The 12,441-nt window shown below is 39.8% G+C and overlaps 1 protein-coding gene across 2 annotated transcripts in view; it reads right to left on the bottom strand.

The window, feature by feature from the left end:
- The window catches only part of LOC110295957 (killer cell lectin-like receptor 5), a 33,945-nt gene that overhangs the window by 9,195 nt on the left and 12,309 nt on the right, over positions 1-12,441 (bottom strand). The window contains exon 6 of one of the 2 annotated variants that reach the window (XM_021164378.1): positions 12,369-12,420. The exons of the other annotated variant lie outside the window; for it this stretch is intronic. Within the exon in view, the coding sequence (XP_021020037.1) occupies positions 12,405-12,420 (16 nt within the window). The 3' untranslated portion in view covers positions 12,369-12,404. The remainder of the gene's footprint in view (positions 1-12,368; positions 12,421-12,441) is intronic. 2 annotated transcript variants of the gene reach the window in all.

The following is a 12,441-nucleotide window of genomic DNA, read 5'->3' on the forward strand; positions in this document are numbered from 1 at the left end:
ATGTTATGTACTCACTGATAAGTGGATATTAATTAGCCCAGAAACTTAGAATACCCAAGATATAAGTTACAATTTGTAAAACCCATGAAACTCAAGAATAATGAACACCAAAGTGTGGACACTTTGCCCCTTCTTAGAATTGGGAACAAAACACCCATGGAAGTAGTTACAGAGATAAAGTTTGGAGTTGAGACAAAAGGATGGACCATCTAGAGACTGCCATATCCAGGGATCCATCCCATAATCAGCCTCCAAACGCTGACAGCATTGTATACACTAGCAAGTTTGTGCTGATAGGACCCTGATATAGCTGTCTCTAGTGAGACTATGCCAGGTCCTAGCAAACACATAAGTGGATGCTCACATTCAGCCATTGGATGGATCACAGGGCCCCCAATGGTGGAGCTAGAGAAAATACCAAAGGAGATAAAGGGATCTGCATCTCTATAGGTGGAACAACATTATGAACTAACCAGTAACCTGGATCTCTTGACTCTAGCTGCATATGTATTAAAAATAGCCTAGTCGGCCATCACTGGAAAGAGAGGCCCATTGTTATTGCAAACGTTATATGCCCCAGTATAGGGGAACGCCTGGGACAAAAAGTGGGAGTAGGTGGGTAGGGGTTTGGGGGGAGGGTATGGGGGACTTTTGGGATAGCATTGGAAATGTAAATGAGGAAAATACCTAATAAAAATTAAAAAAAGATATTTATATTTTTATTGCAGTAAAAAAAAGAATTAAAATTTAAATTTAATTCTCAAACAATGAGCCAATTTTTTTCAGAACTAAGGATATTGTGAATGAGTATACTGCATGATCCAGAATATGAAGAAATAGCAGCAAACAAGATCCAAAAAACTGATAATTATGAATATAGATTATGAATTAAACATATTTCTAGATCTATACTGAATATTTAAAGGTTAAGTAGGATGCTATAAAAGAAATTGTTTCACCCTAGAAAGTATTTCTGGGTAGCTTAGTACTAGTACTAGTACTAGTACACTAGAGCATGTTTGCTTGCCTGGGAGCAAGTGTCGGGCAAGGGGCAGAAAAGAACTTTAGAAGGTAACAAAATCATCCTGTTTTAGTTTGATAGTTTTCATTGCTGTGGTCAAACACCATGACAAGGCAACTTGGGGAAGGGAAGGTTTTATTTTGCTTAAACTTCCTCACCATTGTGCATCATTGCAGAAATTCAGGGCAAGAATCAAACTTGGCATGAGCTTGAACGCACATCTGATGGTGAATGCAGCTTATTGCCTTGCTCCCAAAATTTGCTCATCCTACTTTCTTAGGATGCCCAATGCCACCTTCCCAGGGGTGATACCCACAGTAGTCTGTGCCCTCCCACATCAGTTACTAATTAAGAAAATGCCCCATAGGCTTACTTACAACCATATTTTATTGAGGCACTTACTCAATTCAGATTCCCTCCTTTCATATTACAATGCTTTTGTAAATGTGACATCAAACTAGTTAGCAGAATGGTGCTTGAAAAAAAGTACATATTTATTACAACTCATATTTTTCAAGACTTACACTGAGTGATATTTATTTCATGCAGACTCCAGTGTCAAGACTTGAATTTTTAAATTTAATTCCCAAACAAAGAATGAGCCGAACTGTTTCAGAACTTAAGGACATTATGAATGAAGACACTGCATGATCCTGAATATGAAAAAATATTGACAGAGACATGATCCAAAAATCTGATAATATGAATATGGATTATGAACAAAAACTTATTACTAGATCCATACTGAATTTTAAAGGTTAATTATGATGCTATAAAATAAATTGCCTCACCCTAGAAAGTATTTCTGTGCAGCTTATTATTATTATTAGATTCATTAGACACATAGTCTCATTCTGTAGCACACAGTGACTTCAACCATACTCTGAATCCTAGGCTCCCACCAAACCCATGTACCTATAAGATTGTAAGTCTTGAGCTATTTTAAGCAGCAGGCTGCAGTGAGAGTTACTATATCTGTGAAATTTCAATTTCATAGATGGATCCAAGAGATACAGAGGGTGAATGAGGACATGTATAGATTATTGAAGTTTAATGAGTTTCTTGAACTACTCAGGCAACTATTAATCAACTCTAAACATTTACAGCTAATAAATGCACTCTAAAAGTATAATTTATCCTATGTGCAAAAAAGCAGCAAGCACTAACCAACCAACCAACAAATAGAAACCCACAGTGACATCCTAGTTCTTAATTGTGCTATCAGAGCCATAGGATATTGAAATGGTTGATACTAGTGATGATAGAGTGTATGCTGTTTATTGGAATTATGCATTTGCATCTCTGTCATTTGGGAAACAGAGAGGAATTCCTCAGGGTTTAGAACAAAGGCATCCATTCTACAGACAAAGCTACTCCAGGAACCAGGAAGAAAGATACCTTCTGCTGTGTTAAGACAGGCCCCAGAGAGGAGGGAGAAAGAACCATCTCAGGAGAGTATCTCTTCCCTTTTCAGCTCATCACCATATTTATATAGTGGACTGAGACCTGTACTTAAAACATTGTGATCTGTGGTAAACTAAGGAGTCACAAATCATCACAGGAAATCAACAAAATGACAAAACATTCTACTTTTATCTTTCCTTCACTCATCAGACTGAATTTGGACATTTATTTGCTCTCTTTTCACAGAAACAGGAGCAGGGTTTATCACAGTCATTATTATATCTGGGAAACTGAAAAATGCACTTTCCCTGTCTTATATAGTGATGCATCCTTGGAGGTGAGGCACCCTCTAGAAAGTACCAGAGACCTGGGAGTGAGATTCTCGTAGGACTCAATAGGGGTAACTTTAGCCAAAATATCCAACAATGGGGAGAAGCAACTCAAAGAATCCACCTCCAGTAGACAGACAGGGTCTCAATTGGAGGGACAGGGTTACTAACCCACAGTCAAAATTTCTGACCCAGAATTTTTCCTCTCTAAAAGAACCTCAGGAATAAAACGGAGAAGAGATTGAAGGAAAGTTGGTCTAGTAACTAGCCCAACTGAGGATCTACCTCATGGGGAGACACCAAAGCCTGACACTATTACTGATGCTATGATATTCTTACGGACAGAAGCCTAGCATGCCTGTTCTATGAGAGGCCCTACCCACAACTGACTGAGACAGAAGCAGATGCTTACACCCAACCATTGGACTTAAGTTGGGTACCCCTATGGTTGAATTAGGAGAAGGAATGAAGAAGCTGAAAGGTTGGGTGACCCCATAGGAAGACCAGCAGTCTCAAATAACCTGGATCCCAGGGAGCTCCCAGAGACTTAGCCACCAACCAGGCAATATACATGGGATGGTCCGAAGCTCCTAACACATATATAGCAGTAGAATAACTTGTCTAGCCGCAGTGGAAGATGTGCCTAATTCTCTAGATACTTGAGGCCCAGGGAGGAGGGAGAAAGAACCATCTCAGAGGAACTTTAGGAAGGGGACTGGGAGGAGGCCAATGACTGGAATGTAAATAAATAAAATATTTTAAAAAATCATTATATAACAAAAATATAGTGGACAGTTATTTGAGTTTGAAGTTTATATTGATTTAGGCTCAGAATTTTAAAACAAGGTTTATTGACCAAAGTATAAAGAATATGAACTTAACTATAAGTGTATCATAAAAAAATGAATTTTCTTAAACTCCTAAAAAATGGTCTTGGGCCAGTAACATGGCTCACCAAACCTAACAACCTGAGTTCAGACTTCATACCCCACAGAGTAGGAGAGAATTAATTCCCTAATTGCCCTCTAGATACATTTGTGCTATGAAATGCACATGTACATGTGAGTACAAAACACAAAAGTAAATGAAATAAAAATGAAAAAGAAAAATGGTCTTTTGATCAAAACTTAACTCCTCATATAGTCTGCACTGTTAATTTTTCATTAGGAAGTTAATTTAATTTTCAATATTTTTATGGGATAGCTTTATATTGAAGTTGGTTTCCTCTGATAGTCTTTGCAAAAAAGATAGATGAAAAGAAGAAAGAAGTTATGTGGCACACTGGACAAGATCTCTTTTGCCTCCCTTTTAAGATTAAAGGTGAGGATTGTAATGTAGTCACAGAAGAGGGTTTGTAACTACTGTTGTGGTTCTTGCTCCCTTGCCACCAGAGACAATGGAACTTCACTGAAGCATGGTGATCAAATGACTTCCCTGTATGAAACATAACTGCAGTCTCTTCAGGATGCTGTATTAAGTGTCACAACTATATTCTTAGGAAATTTTAATTTAAAATGTTAACTAAAAAACACAAAACACTAGGAAAGGTAAGGCCTCTAATCTCACCACTTAGGAGACTAAATTAGGAGGATTATAACCTAGGTCAGATTAGGATATGAGGTGAGATCCTAATCAAATATTAACTAACAATTAAAGACTCACTCAATATTCTTACAAACAGTCAGGAAGCAGATTCCAATTTAGGCTTAGGCTTCAGCAGAGCTGACACTTCAGAGGATCAGCATAGCCTGGAAGCCAGTCTCTTTCCTATTAGTCAGAGCAAGAAGAAAAATGAATCTATGTGAAATGGCCATTCAAATACTACATGATGAACCCAGGCTGATCAAGAGTTCAAGACAGGTTTGGGAAGTACAGTGACTTTGAACCAGGCTGGAATAATGAGAATCCATGTCAAGGAATACTAGACAGGAAATGAAATCTGCCAAAATCCATGAGGCTGAAATCACAAAGGGATAAAACTTTAACAAACATTTACCTTTTTTAAAATTGCATTCAAATGAGGGAGAAACAAAATGTTTAAATTTATTATAGAAAAAGAAAAGAAATATAAATGAAACTACATGGCCCATGGATAACAGACAGGAGAGGTGAGATACAGTAGGAATATGGATATACACATCAGGTATCCAAGAGATATCCTTATGGGTACAATCACTAAGAATGTATGTTGAATGTGAGCAAAGACGAAAAGGATCCAATAGACACTAACTATTCACAGATACACATGAAGCACATATGCTGCATCATGAGCTCTTAACTTTGCTCTCCTAGTGAGGCTCACCTAGACCTGTACACAAAAAACACAAGTCAGTCTCACAGCTGCTTACTCATTAGAAGTTGTCACTGTAACAGATGAGCAAGCTTCTGCATCTTCCCATTGTAGAAAATGCTTGTAGTGGCCAGAGAAGCCTTCTAGCTAATAGATATCCTTACTGAAGTCTCAGGTCTGGCCCTAAGAAACACATCATCACCAGGGAACTGTTCTGCAGCATGTCAAGGTCTACCAAGATCTTTTAACCTGCATGCACACATCTTCTCAGTTGCTGGTATCTCACTCTAAATGCTACTACTGGCCCATCTCTGTCTATGTATGCTGCTGTAAGCTATAAACAAATTCATTAACACTGTGTCAAATACCAGACATCCCAGTACTTGGGAGATAGAGCCAGGAATACTAGGAAAAGTCTGTGTAAAATGATACTTTCTATAGACAGATCAAAATTAATAGCAGTACTAATAATCTGTGATTAGAAAATATTAGTATTTCTTGTAAGGCTGTCTGTCCTCTGGCCACTTCTGTGACAGACAGCTTAAGAGTGTCCTTAAAGGACAGAGAGGAAGATATTTTTCTGAACTCTTGAAACCTGGCTTTCCACACTGACAGGGCCACAATTAGAATAGAAGTGAGCCATATCTGCCAAGTTCCCAGGCACTGCATGAAAGATTCCTGAGAAAGTTACCACTGTGGGTACTATGCCTCAATTAGTTTCTGTAGTTGTTGAGGAAGAAACCCAATGAATGCCACAAAGAAAATGACTTCATGAACAAAAGACAACAGTACATGAAACTCATAAACGTAAAGACAATAGGATTACCAACTAACACTTGTAAAGTAAGGATGATTGACATCTTTCAAGATATAATATACCAGACAGACAGGCCTGCCTATAGTTTTAACACCTGGGAGATGGACACTTGAGGATCACAAGTTCAAGGACAGCCTGGATGAGATAGAACCCTATCTCAAAATATCCACAAAATAATAAAAAGTAAATTCATTTTTGGTTTTTTGTTTTGTTGTTTTTTTTTTTGTTTTGTTTTTTTGAGACAGGGTTTCTCTGTATATCCCTGGCTGTCCTGGAACTCATTTTGCAGACCAGGCTGGCCTTGAACTCAGAAATAAGCCTGCCTCTGCCTCCCAAGTGCTGGGATTAAAGGCGTGCACCACCACCACCTGGCTATTTTTAAATTATTTGAAAAACAACATAACATCTAAATACCTAGAAAAGTTATTAAAAGAAAACACAGAATTATGAGGTGATTTTTATAATTTGTACTTCTAAAAAATTTAACATTCAGAAAAAAATGATTAATACATGGTGTGAAGGCAGAAGGGGGATTCTGAGGATTCTAGGACAAAGGTGGATGAGTATTGGAAAATAAGGGACAGGAGAGAATACAGGATGGGTTAACTAAAACTAGGGATGTATAAGAGGCCTTATGTAAACCCACTAGTTAGTAAGATTATAGCTGACCAACATGAAACACACTCCGTGTTTTCTTGCTGATTTGGAGGGTTTTGATTATTGGGTTTTGTATATGTGATTTTGTTGTTGTGTTTGCTTGTTTGTTTAGGGGCAATTTTTGTCTTCTTGAGTTTTTGATAATTTTGCTTGGTTGATTGATTTTATTTTCCATTTTTGTTTTGTTTTTTATTGTTATTGCTGTTGATTTTTGGAGAGAGTGAAATAACATGAAATTGAGTGGTTAGGAAGGTAGGGAGGAACAGGGAGTATATAGTGGGGAAGGAACCTGATCAAAATATATTCCATGAAAAAATGTAATTAAAAATAAAATGTGACTTTAAGAAAGAGTTACAGTTACAGAAGTTATGTTTTTAAAAGAAAACCAAAGTGCAAGGCTAAGGATACCTCCAGAGGAATTACTTACTGGTCAGGGAGGTAACAGAGGTCTCCCATGCAGTACAGATTATTGCTATTGACCTTGATTACCATAACTACATGGTAAGACCCTATTGCTGAAAATACTCCACACTTTGACATCAACACAGGAAAAGTCAATCTCAAACCAATATTGAATTATCTTCCTTTGGGCTGGCTTTCAAAGGATTACAAGTCCTATCATGCACTGGACCCTACATGCTACAATGCATACCTGCTAGAAAAGATATGCTACAGAATAAATAGATGCTTTCTTATTTGAACTGTGGCCTTTAGCACAAGGAAATCATATTTGGTGTTGTAATCAAAATCAAAACCCAAGTTTAAGGGTGGCCACAGGCCCTAGGTAGGAAACTATTAAACTCACTTTGCTAAGTGGTCAGGAGTTAAGTTGTATTCTTAACATTTGTAGTTATTGCCTAAACCTGGGTTTCCCTCAACCTCAATCAGAGAAGCCTCTTTCACAATGGGCAAAATTTGTTATAGTGAGGCAGAATTGGTCAAAGTGCTTAAGAGAAGAGAATATGTGCTCAGCCCTAAAGGAGATATCTACATCAACTTCTTCCCCTCCACACCACCAGCAAGACTCAGGGAACATCAGGAAAGAACACACAAGAAGAATGTAAGACCTAGAGAAGTGAAAGAGCTCTGTGAAATGCAGCCTTCTAAACAAGATGATTTATGCAAAAATGGGGAAGGGCTCTTTACACCATAAGAAATTACTATTGTTAGTTGACTACTATGGAAAAGAGATGTATTCCTTTTTGAGGGTTTGGTCACTTGTGTGTGTCCTAGCTCCAGTGAATGGCCTAAGATGCTCTAATGTATATGAAGAACACATGCTCTACTATGTTCACAGCAGCCTTATTTTTAATAGCCAGAAGCTGGAAAGATCCCAGATGTCCCTCAACAAAGGAGTGGATACAGACAATTTTTACTTTTACACAGTGGAATACTCTTAAGCTTTTAAAACAATTGACTTCCTCAAATTTGCAGGCAAATGGATGGAACTAGAAAATATTATTCTGAGTGAGGTAACCCAGTCACAAAAGGAACACTCATGGTATGTACTCACTGATAAGTTGAAATTACACAAAAAGCTAGCAATACCCATGATACAATTCACATACCATATGATGCTCAATAAGAAGGAAGATCACATTGTGGAGCCTTCAGCACTCCTTAGAATGGGGGAAAATACTCACAGGAGGTCAGAGAGCCTTGGGAGGAAAAGAGGAGGGGGAGGGATGGAAGGGTTTGGGATCAGGTATGAGAGAAGATGGAGATGCTAGATAGAGGGTCAGAAAAATGAACAGAGGTATGTAGCAATGGGGATGGGAACCTGTGGTTAGCCACCAGAAAATCCCAGATGCCAGGAAAGCACCAGGCCCCCAGGTCCCAACAGTGATGACATTAGCTAAAATACCCAACAAAGGGGAGGAATAACTTATAGAAACCATACTCAAAGGTTAGGCATGGCACCTGGTTGAGGGATCCTTACCTTCTCATCTCCAAATTTTTAAACCATAATTGCTCCTGTCTAAATGAAATATGGGAGTTAAGTGTGGAGTTGAGACTGAAGGAAGGCCATCTAGATACTGCCCCACCTAGAGATCCATCCCATATACAGACACCAAACCCAGACACTATTGCTGATACTAAGAAATGCTTGCTGACAGGAGCCTGATATAGCTGTCTCTTGAGCGCTCTCCCAGCACCTGACAAAGACAGATGCAGAAGCTGGCAGCCAACCATTTGACTGAGCATGTGGACCCCAAAGGAGGAGTTAGTGAAAGGACAGAAGCAGCTGAAGGGGTTGCAACCCCATAGAAATAATAAAAATATGAAACAACCAAGCTCCCAGGGACTAAACCACCAACCAAACAGTACACAGGGAGGGAACGATGGCTTCAGTTGCATATGAAGCTGAGGATAATCTTATCTGGCATCAGTGGACTGAGAGGCCCTTGGTCCCCTGAAGGCTTGGTGCCCAATGTAGGGAAATGCTAGTGTGGTGAGGTAAGAGTGTGTGGGTTAGTGGGGGAGCACCCTCATAGATAAAAAAGGGGAGGGGAATGGGATGGGGTGGTTTTGGTGGGGAAAATAGGAAAGGTGATAACATTAGGAATGTAAATAAATAAGATATACAATAAAAACTTAAAACAAAGAAATCATATATCATCCTGAGTGAGGTAATAGTCACAAAAGAACACAGGTGGTATGTACTCAATGATAAGTAAATATTAGCAAAAAAGCTCAGAATCCCACAATACAACTTACACACCATACAAAGGTGAAGAAAAAGGAAAACCAAAGTATGGGTGCCTCAGTCCTACTTAGAAGGGGGAGCCAGATAATGACAAGAGGTTGAGGGTGGGAGGTACTTGGGAGGGGGAGAGGAAAAGAGAGGGCCATGATTAGGTGAGGGGGGAGGTGGGTGAGATGTATAGAGAGAGGGTCAGGAAACTGAACAGAGGTATTTAGAAATGGTAGATGAGGATCTAGGCATAGCCACCAGATTCCTGGAAAGCAAGCTGCTCCCAGGACCCTATTGGGATGACATTAGCTGAAATACCCCAAAAAAGGGGAGAGAGAAACTGTAAAGACCATATCTTGGCATTATTCATGGACCCCAGTTGAGGAATGGGGCCACCCACCTTTCACAAAATTTTAATCCAGAACTGACCCTGGCTAAAGGAAATACAAGTACAAAGAGTGGAGCAGAGACTGAAATAAAGGCTATCTGGAGCCTAACTCACCTGGGGATCTATCCCATATGCAGCCACCAAACTTGGCATATGCTGATGCCAAGTGCTTGCTGATAGGGGCCTCATAATGATGTCCCTTGAGAGGATCTGTCAGAGCCTTACTGAAACAGATGTGGAAGCTTGCAGACAACCATTGGACTGAGCACAGAAACCCCAAATGGAGAAGTTAGGGGAAGTACTGAAGGAGCTGAAGGGGTTTGCAACCCTATAGGAAGAACAATAACAACCAACCAGACCCCTTAGGGACTAAACCACCAACCAAAGAATAGAATATACACAGAGAGACCCATGACTCCAGCTGCATAAGTAGCAGAGGATGGCCTTGTCTGGCATCAATGGGAGGGGAAGTCTTGGGTCCTGTGTAGGCTTGATGTCCCAGCATCGGGGAATGATAGGGTGTTGTCGAGTGAGTGCATGAGTAGGTGTGTGGGTGGGGGTGGAATGGGACTGGTTTCAGAGAAGAAACTGGGGAGGGGGATAACATTTGAAATGTAAATAAACAATAAACATAAAAATAAAAAATAAATTAATAAATAAATAAGAACAAATATATTACATTGCTCACAGGACAAGGTCATATACACTTCCTTTTTAAGAAGAAAAGGGAGGTTTGGAATATAGTCTCAGAAGAGAGTTCCTGACTGTTGTTGTGGTTCTTGCTTCCCTTCCCCCAGAGGTAACAGGATTTCACTGAAACATGGTGATTCCCTGACTTCTCTTAATGCAACTCAAGTACAATCTCCACAGGATGGTGCATTAAGTGCCAAAATACACTCGGGAAAATGTAATATAAAATGTAGACTAAAAAGTAAGGCACTAGGAAAGGCAAGGTAGACCTCTAACCTCAACATTTGGGGTGCTGAATTAAGGGGAATATAACCAGGTGAGACTAGGTTATAGAGCAAGATACAATTAAATATTAATAAATTATTAAAACCTCACTTGATGCACTTAAGAACAGTCAGTAAGCAGATGTTTATACAGGCTTAGGCTTCAGAAGAGGTGAAACTTCAGATCAACAAAGCCTGGCAGCCAGTCTTTCTTCTAATAATCAAGGCAAGAAGAATAGTGGATCTTTGTGAAATGGTCACTTAGATACTAAATAATGAATCTATGAAGATTGGGAGTTCAAAGCATTTATGGGAAATTCAGTGAATTTAAACCAGGCTAGCATAGTAAAAATCTATGTCAAAGAATGCCAGACAGAGAAAGACACCAAGCTCCTTGGAGCTGAAATGGCAAAGGGAAAAAAACTTTACCAAATGATCACTTTTCTTTAACTTTGGATTTAAACCAGGGAGAAACAGAATATTTCGACTTACTGTAGGACCAGAAAAGGAAGATAAATGTGACCATTAATAACAGACAGGAGGGTGCCTAGACCCAGTTCTCTGCCACAGGACTACATTCCAAGGGGACATCAGGAGACAGTTAGATTCCCAGGAGTGGTAAAAGGCCTGTGAGCACTGAGCACAGGTAGGAGGACCACTTCAGCTGAGAAGAACTGTCCTGGAAATCTGAGGACACAGGAACTGAGGACCTGCTTGAGACTGGAGTCTTCTGGTTTCTAGGTGAACCCAGAGCTGATCCTCTGCCACAGCTCTCCATACCTAAATTGTTCTGGGAAAGAACTGGTCCCAGGAGTACTGACACACAGGCTTGGAGGACAGACAAGTCATAGTCAGAGACAACAAGACCATATAACACCAGAGATAACCAGATGGTGAAAGACAAGTACAGGAATATAAGCAACAGACACTAAGGCTACTTGGCATCATCAGGACCCAGTTTTCCCACCTCAGTGAACACTGGTTACCCCAACACACCAGAAAAGATGTGATTTAAAAGTCACATATCAAAACACAGGAAACTGAAGAAGAACGAAGACCAAAGTATGGACACTTTGCCCCTTCTTAGAATTGGAAACAATCACCCATGGAAGGAATTACAGAGACAAAGTTTGGAGCTGAGACAAAGGATGGACCATCTAGAGACTGCCATATCCAGGGATCCATCCCATTATTAGCCTCCAAACGATGACACCATTGCATACACTAGTAAGCATTTGCTCTAAAGACCCTGATATAGCTGTCTCTTGTGAGACAAGGCCAGGGCCTAGCAAACACAGAAGTGGATGCTCACAGTCAGCTATTGGATGGATCACAGGGCCCCCAATGGAGGAGCTAGAGAAAGTATCCAAGGAGCTAAAGAGATCTGCAACCCTGTAGATGCAACATTATGAACTAACCAGTACCCTGGAGCTCTTGACTCTAGATGCATATGTATCAAAAGATGGCCTAGTCGGCCATCACTGGAAAGAGAGGCCCATTGGACATGCAAACTTTATAGGCCCCAGTACAGGGGAACGCCAGGGCCAAAAGAATTGGAATGGGTGGGTAGGGAAATGGGGGGGGGAGGGTTTGGGGGACTTTTGGGATAGCATTGGAAATGTAATTGAGGAAAATATGTAATAAAAAAAAGAAAAAAAAGTCACATCTCATGATGTTGATAGAGGACTTTAAGAAGGACATAAATAACAGCAGGAAGTAATCAAACTGTTTTGTGTTGGCCAACACAAAACACACTCCATGCTTACATGGTGATCTGGAGTTTTTATTTGTTTTTTTGTGAAACATTGACTTACTGGGTTTTGTTTGTTTGTTTGTTTGTTGCTGCTTGCTTAATTTTTCCTTTTCCTATTGTTTTAGGAAGAGAGA

Source organism: Mus caroli, chromosome 6, assembly GCF_900094665.2.
Source record: "Mus caroli chromosome 6, CAROLI_EIJ_v1.1, whole genome shotgun sequence".
NCBI classification, from domain to species: domain Eukaryota; kingdom Metazoa; phylum Chordata; class Mammalia; order Rodentia; family Muridae; genus Mus; species Mus caroli.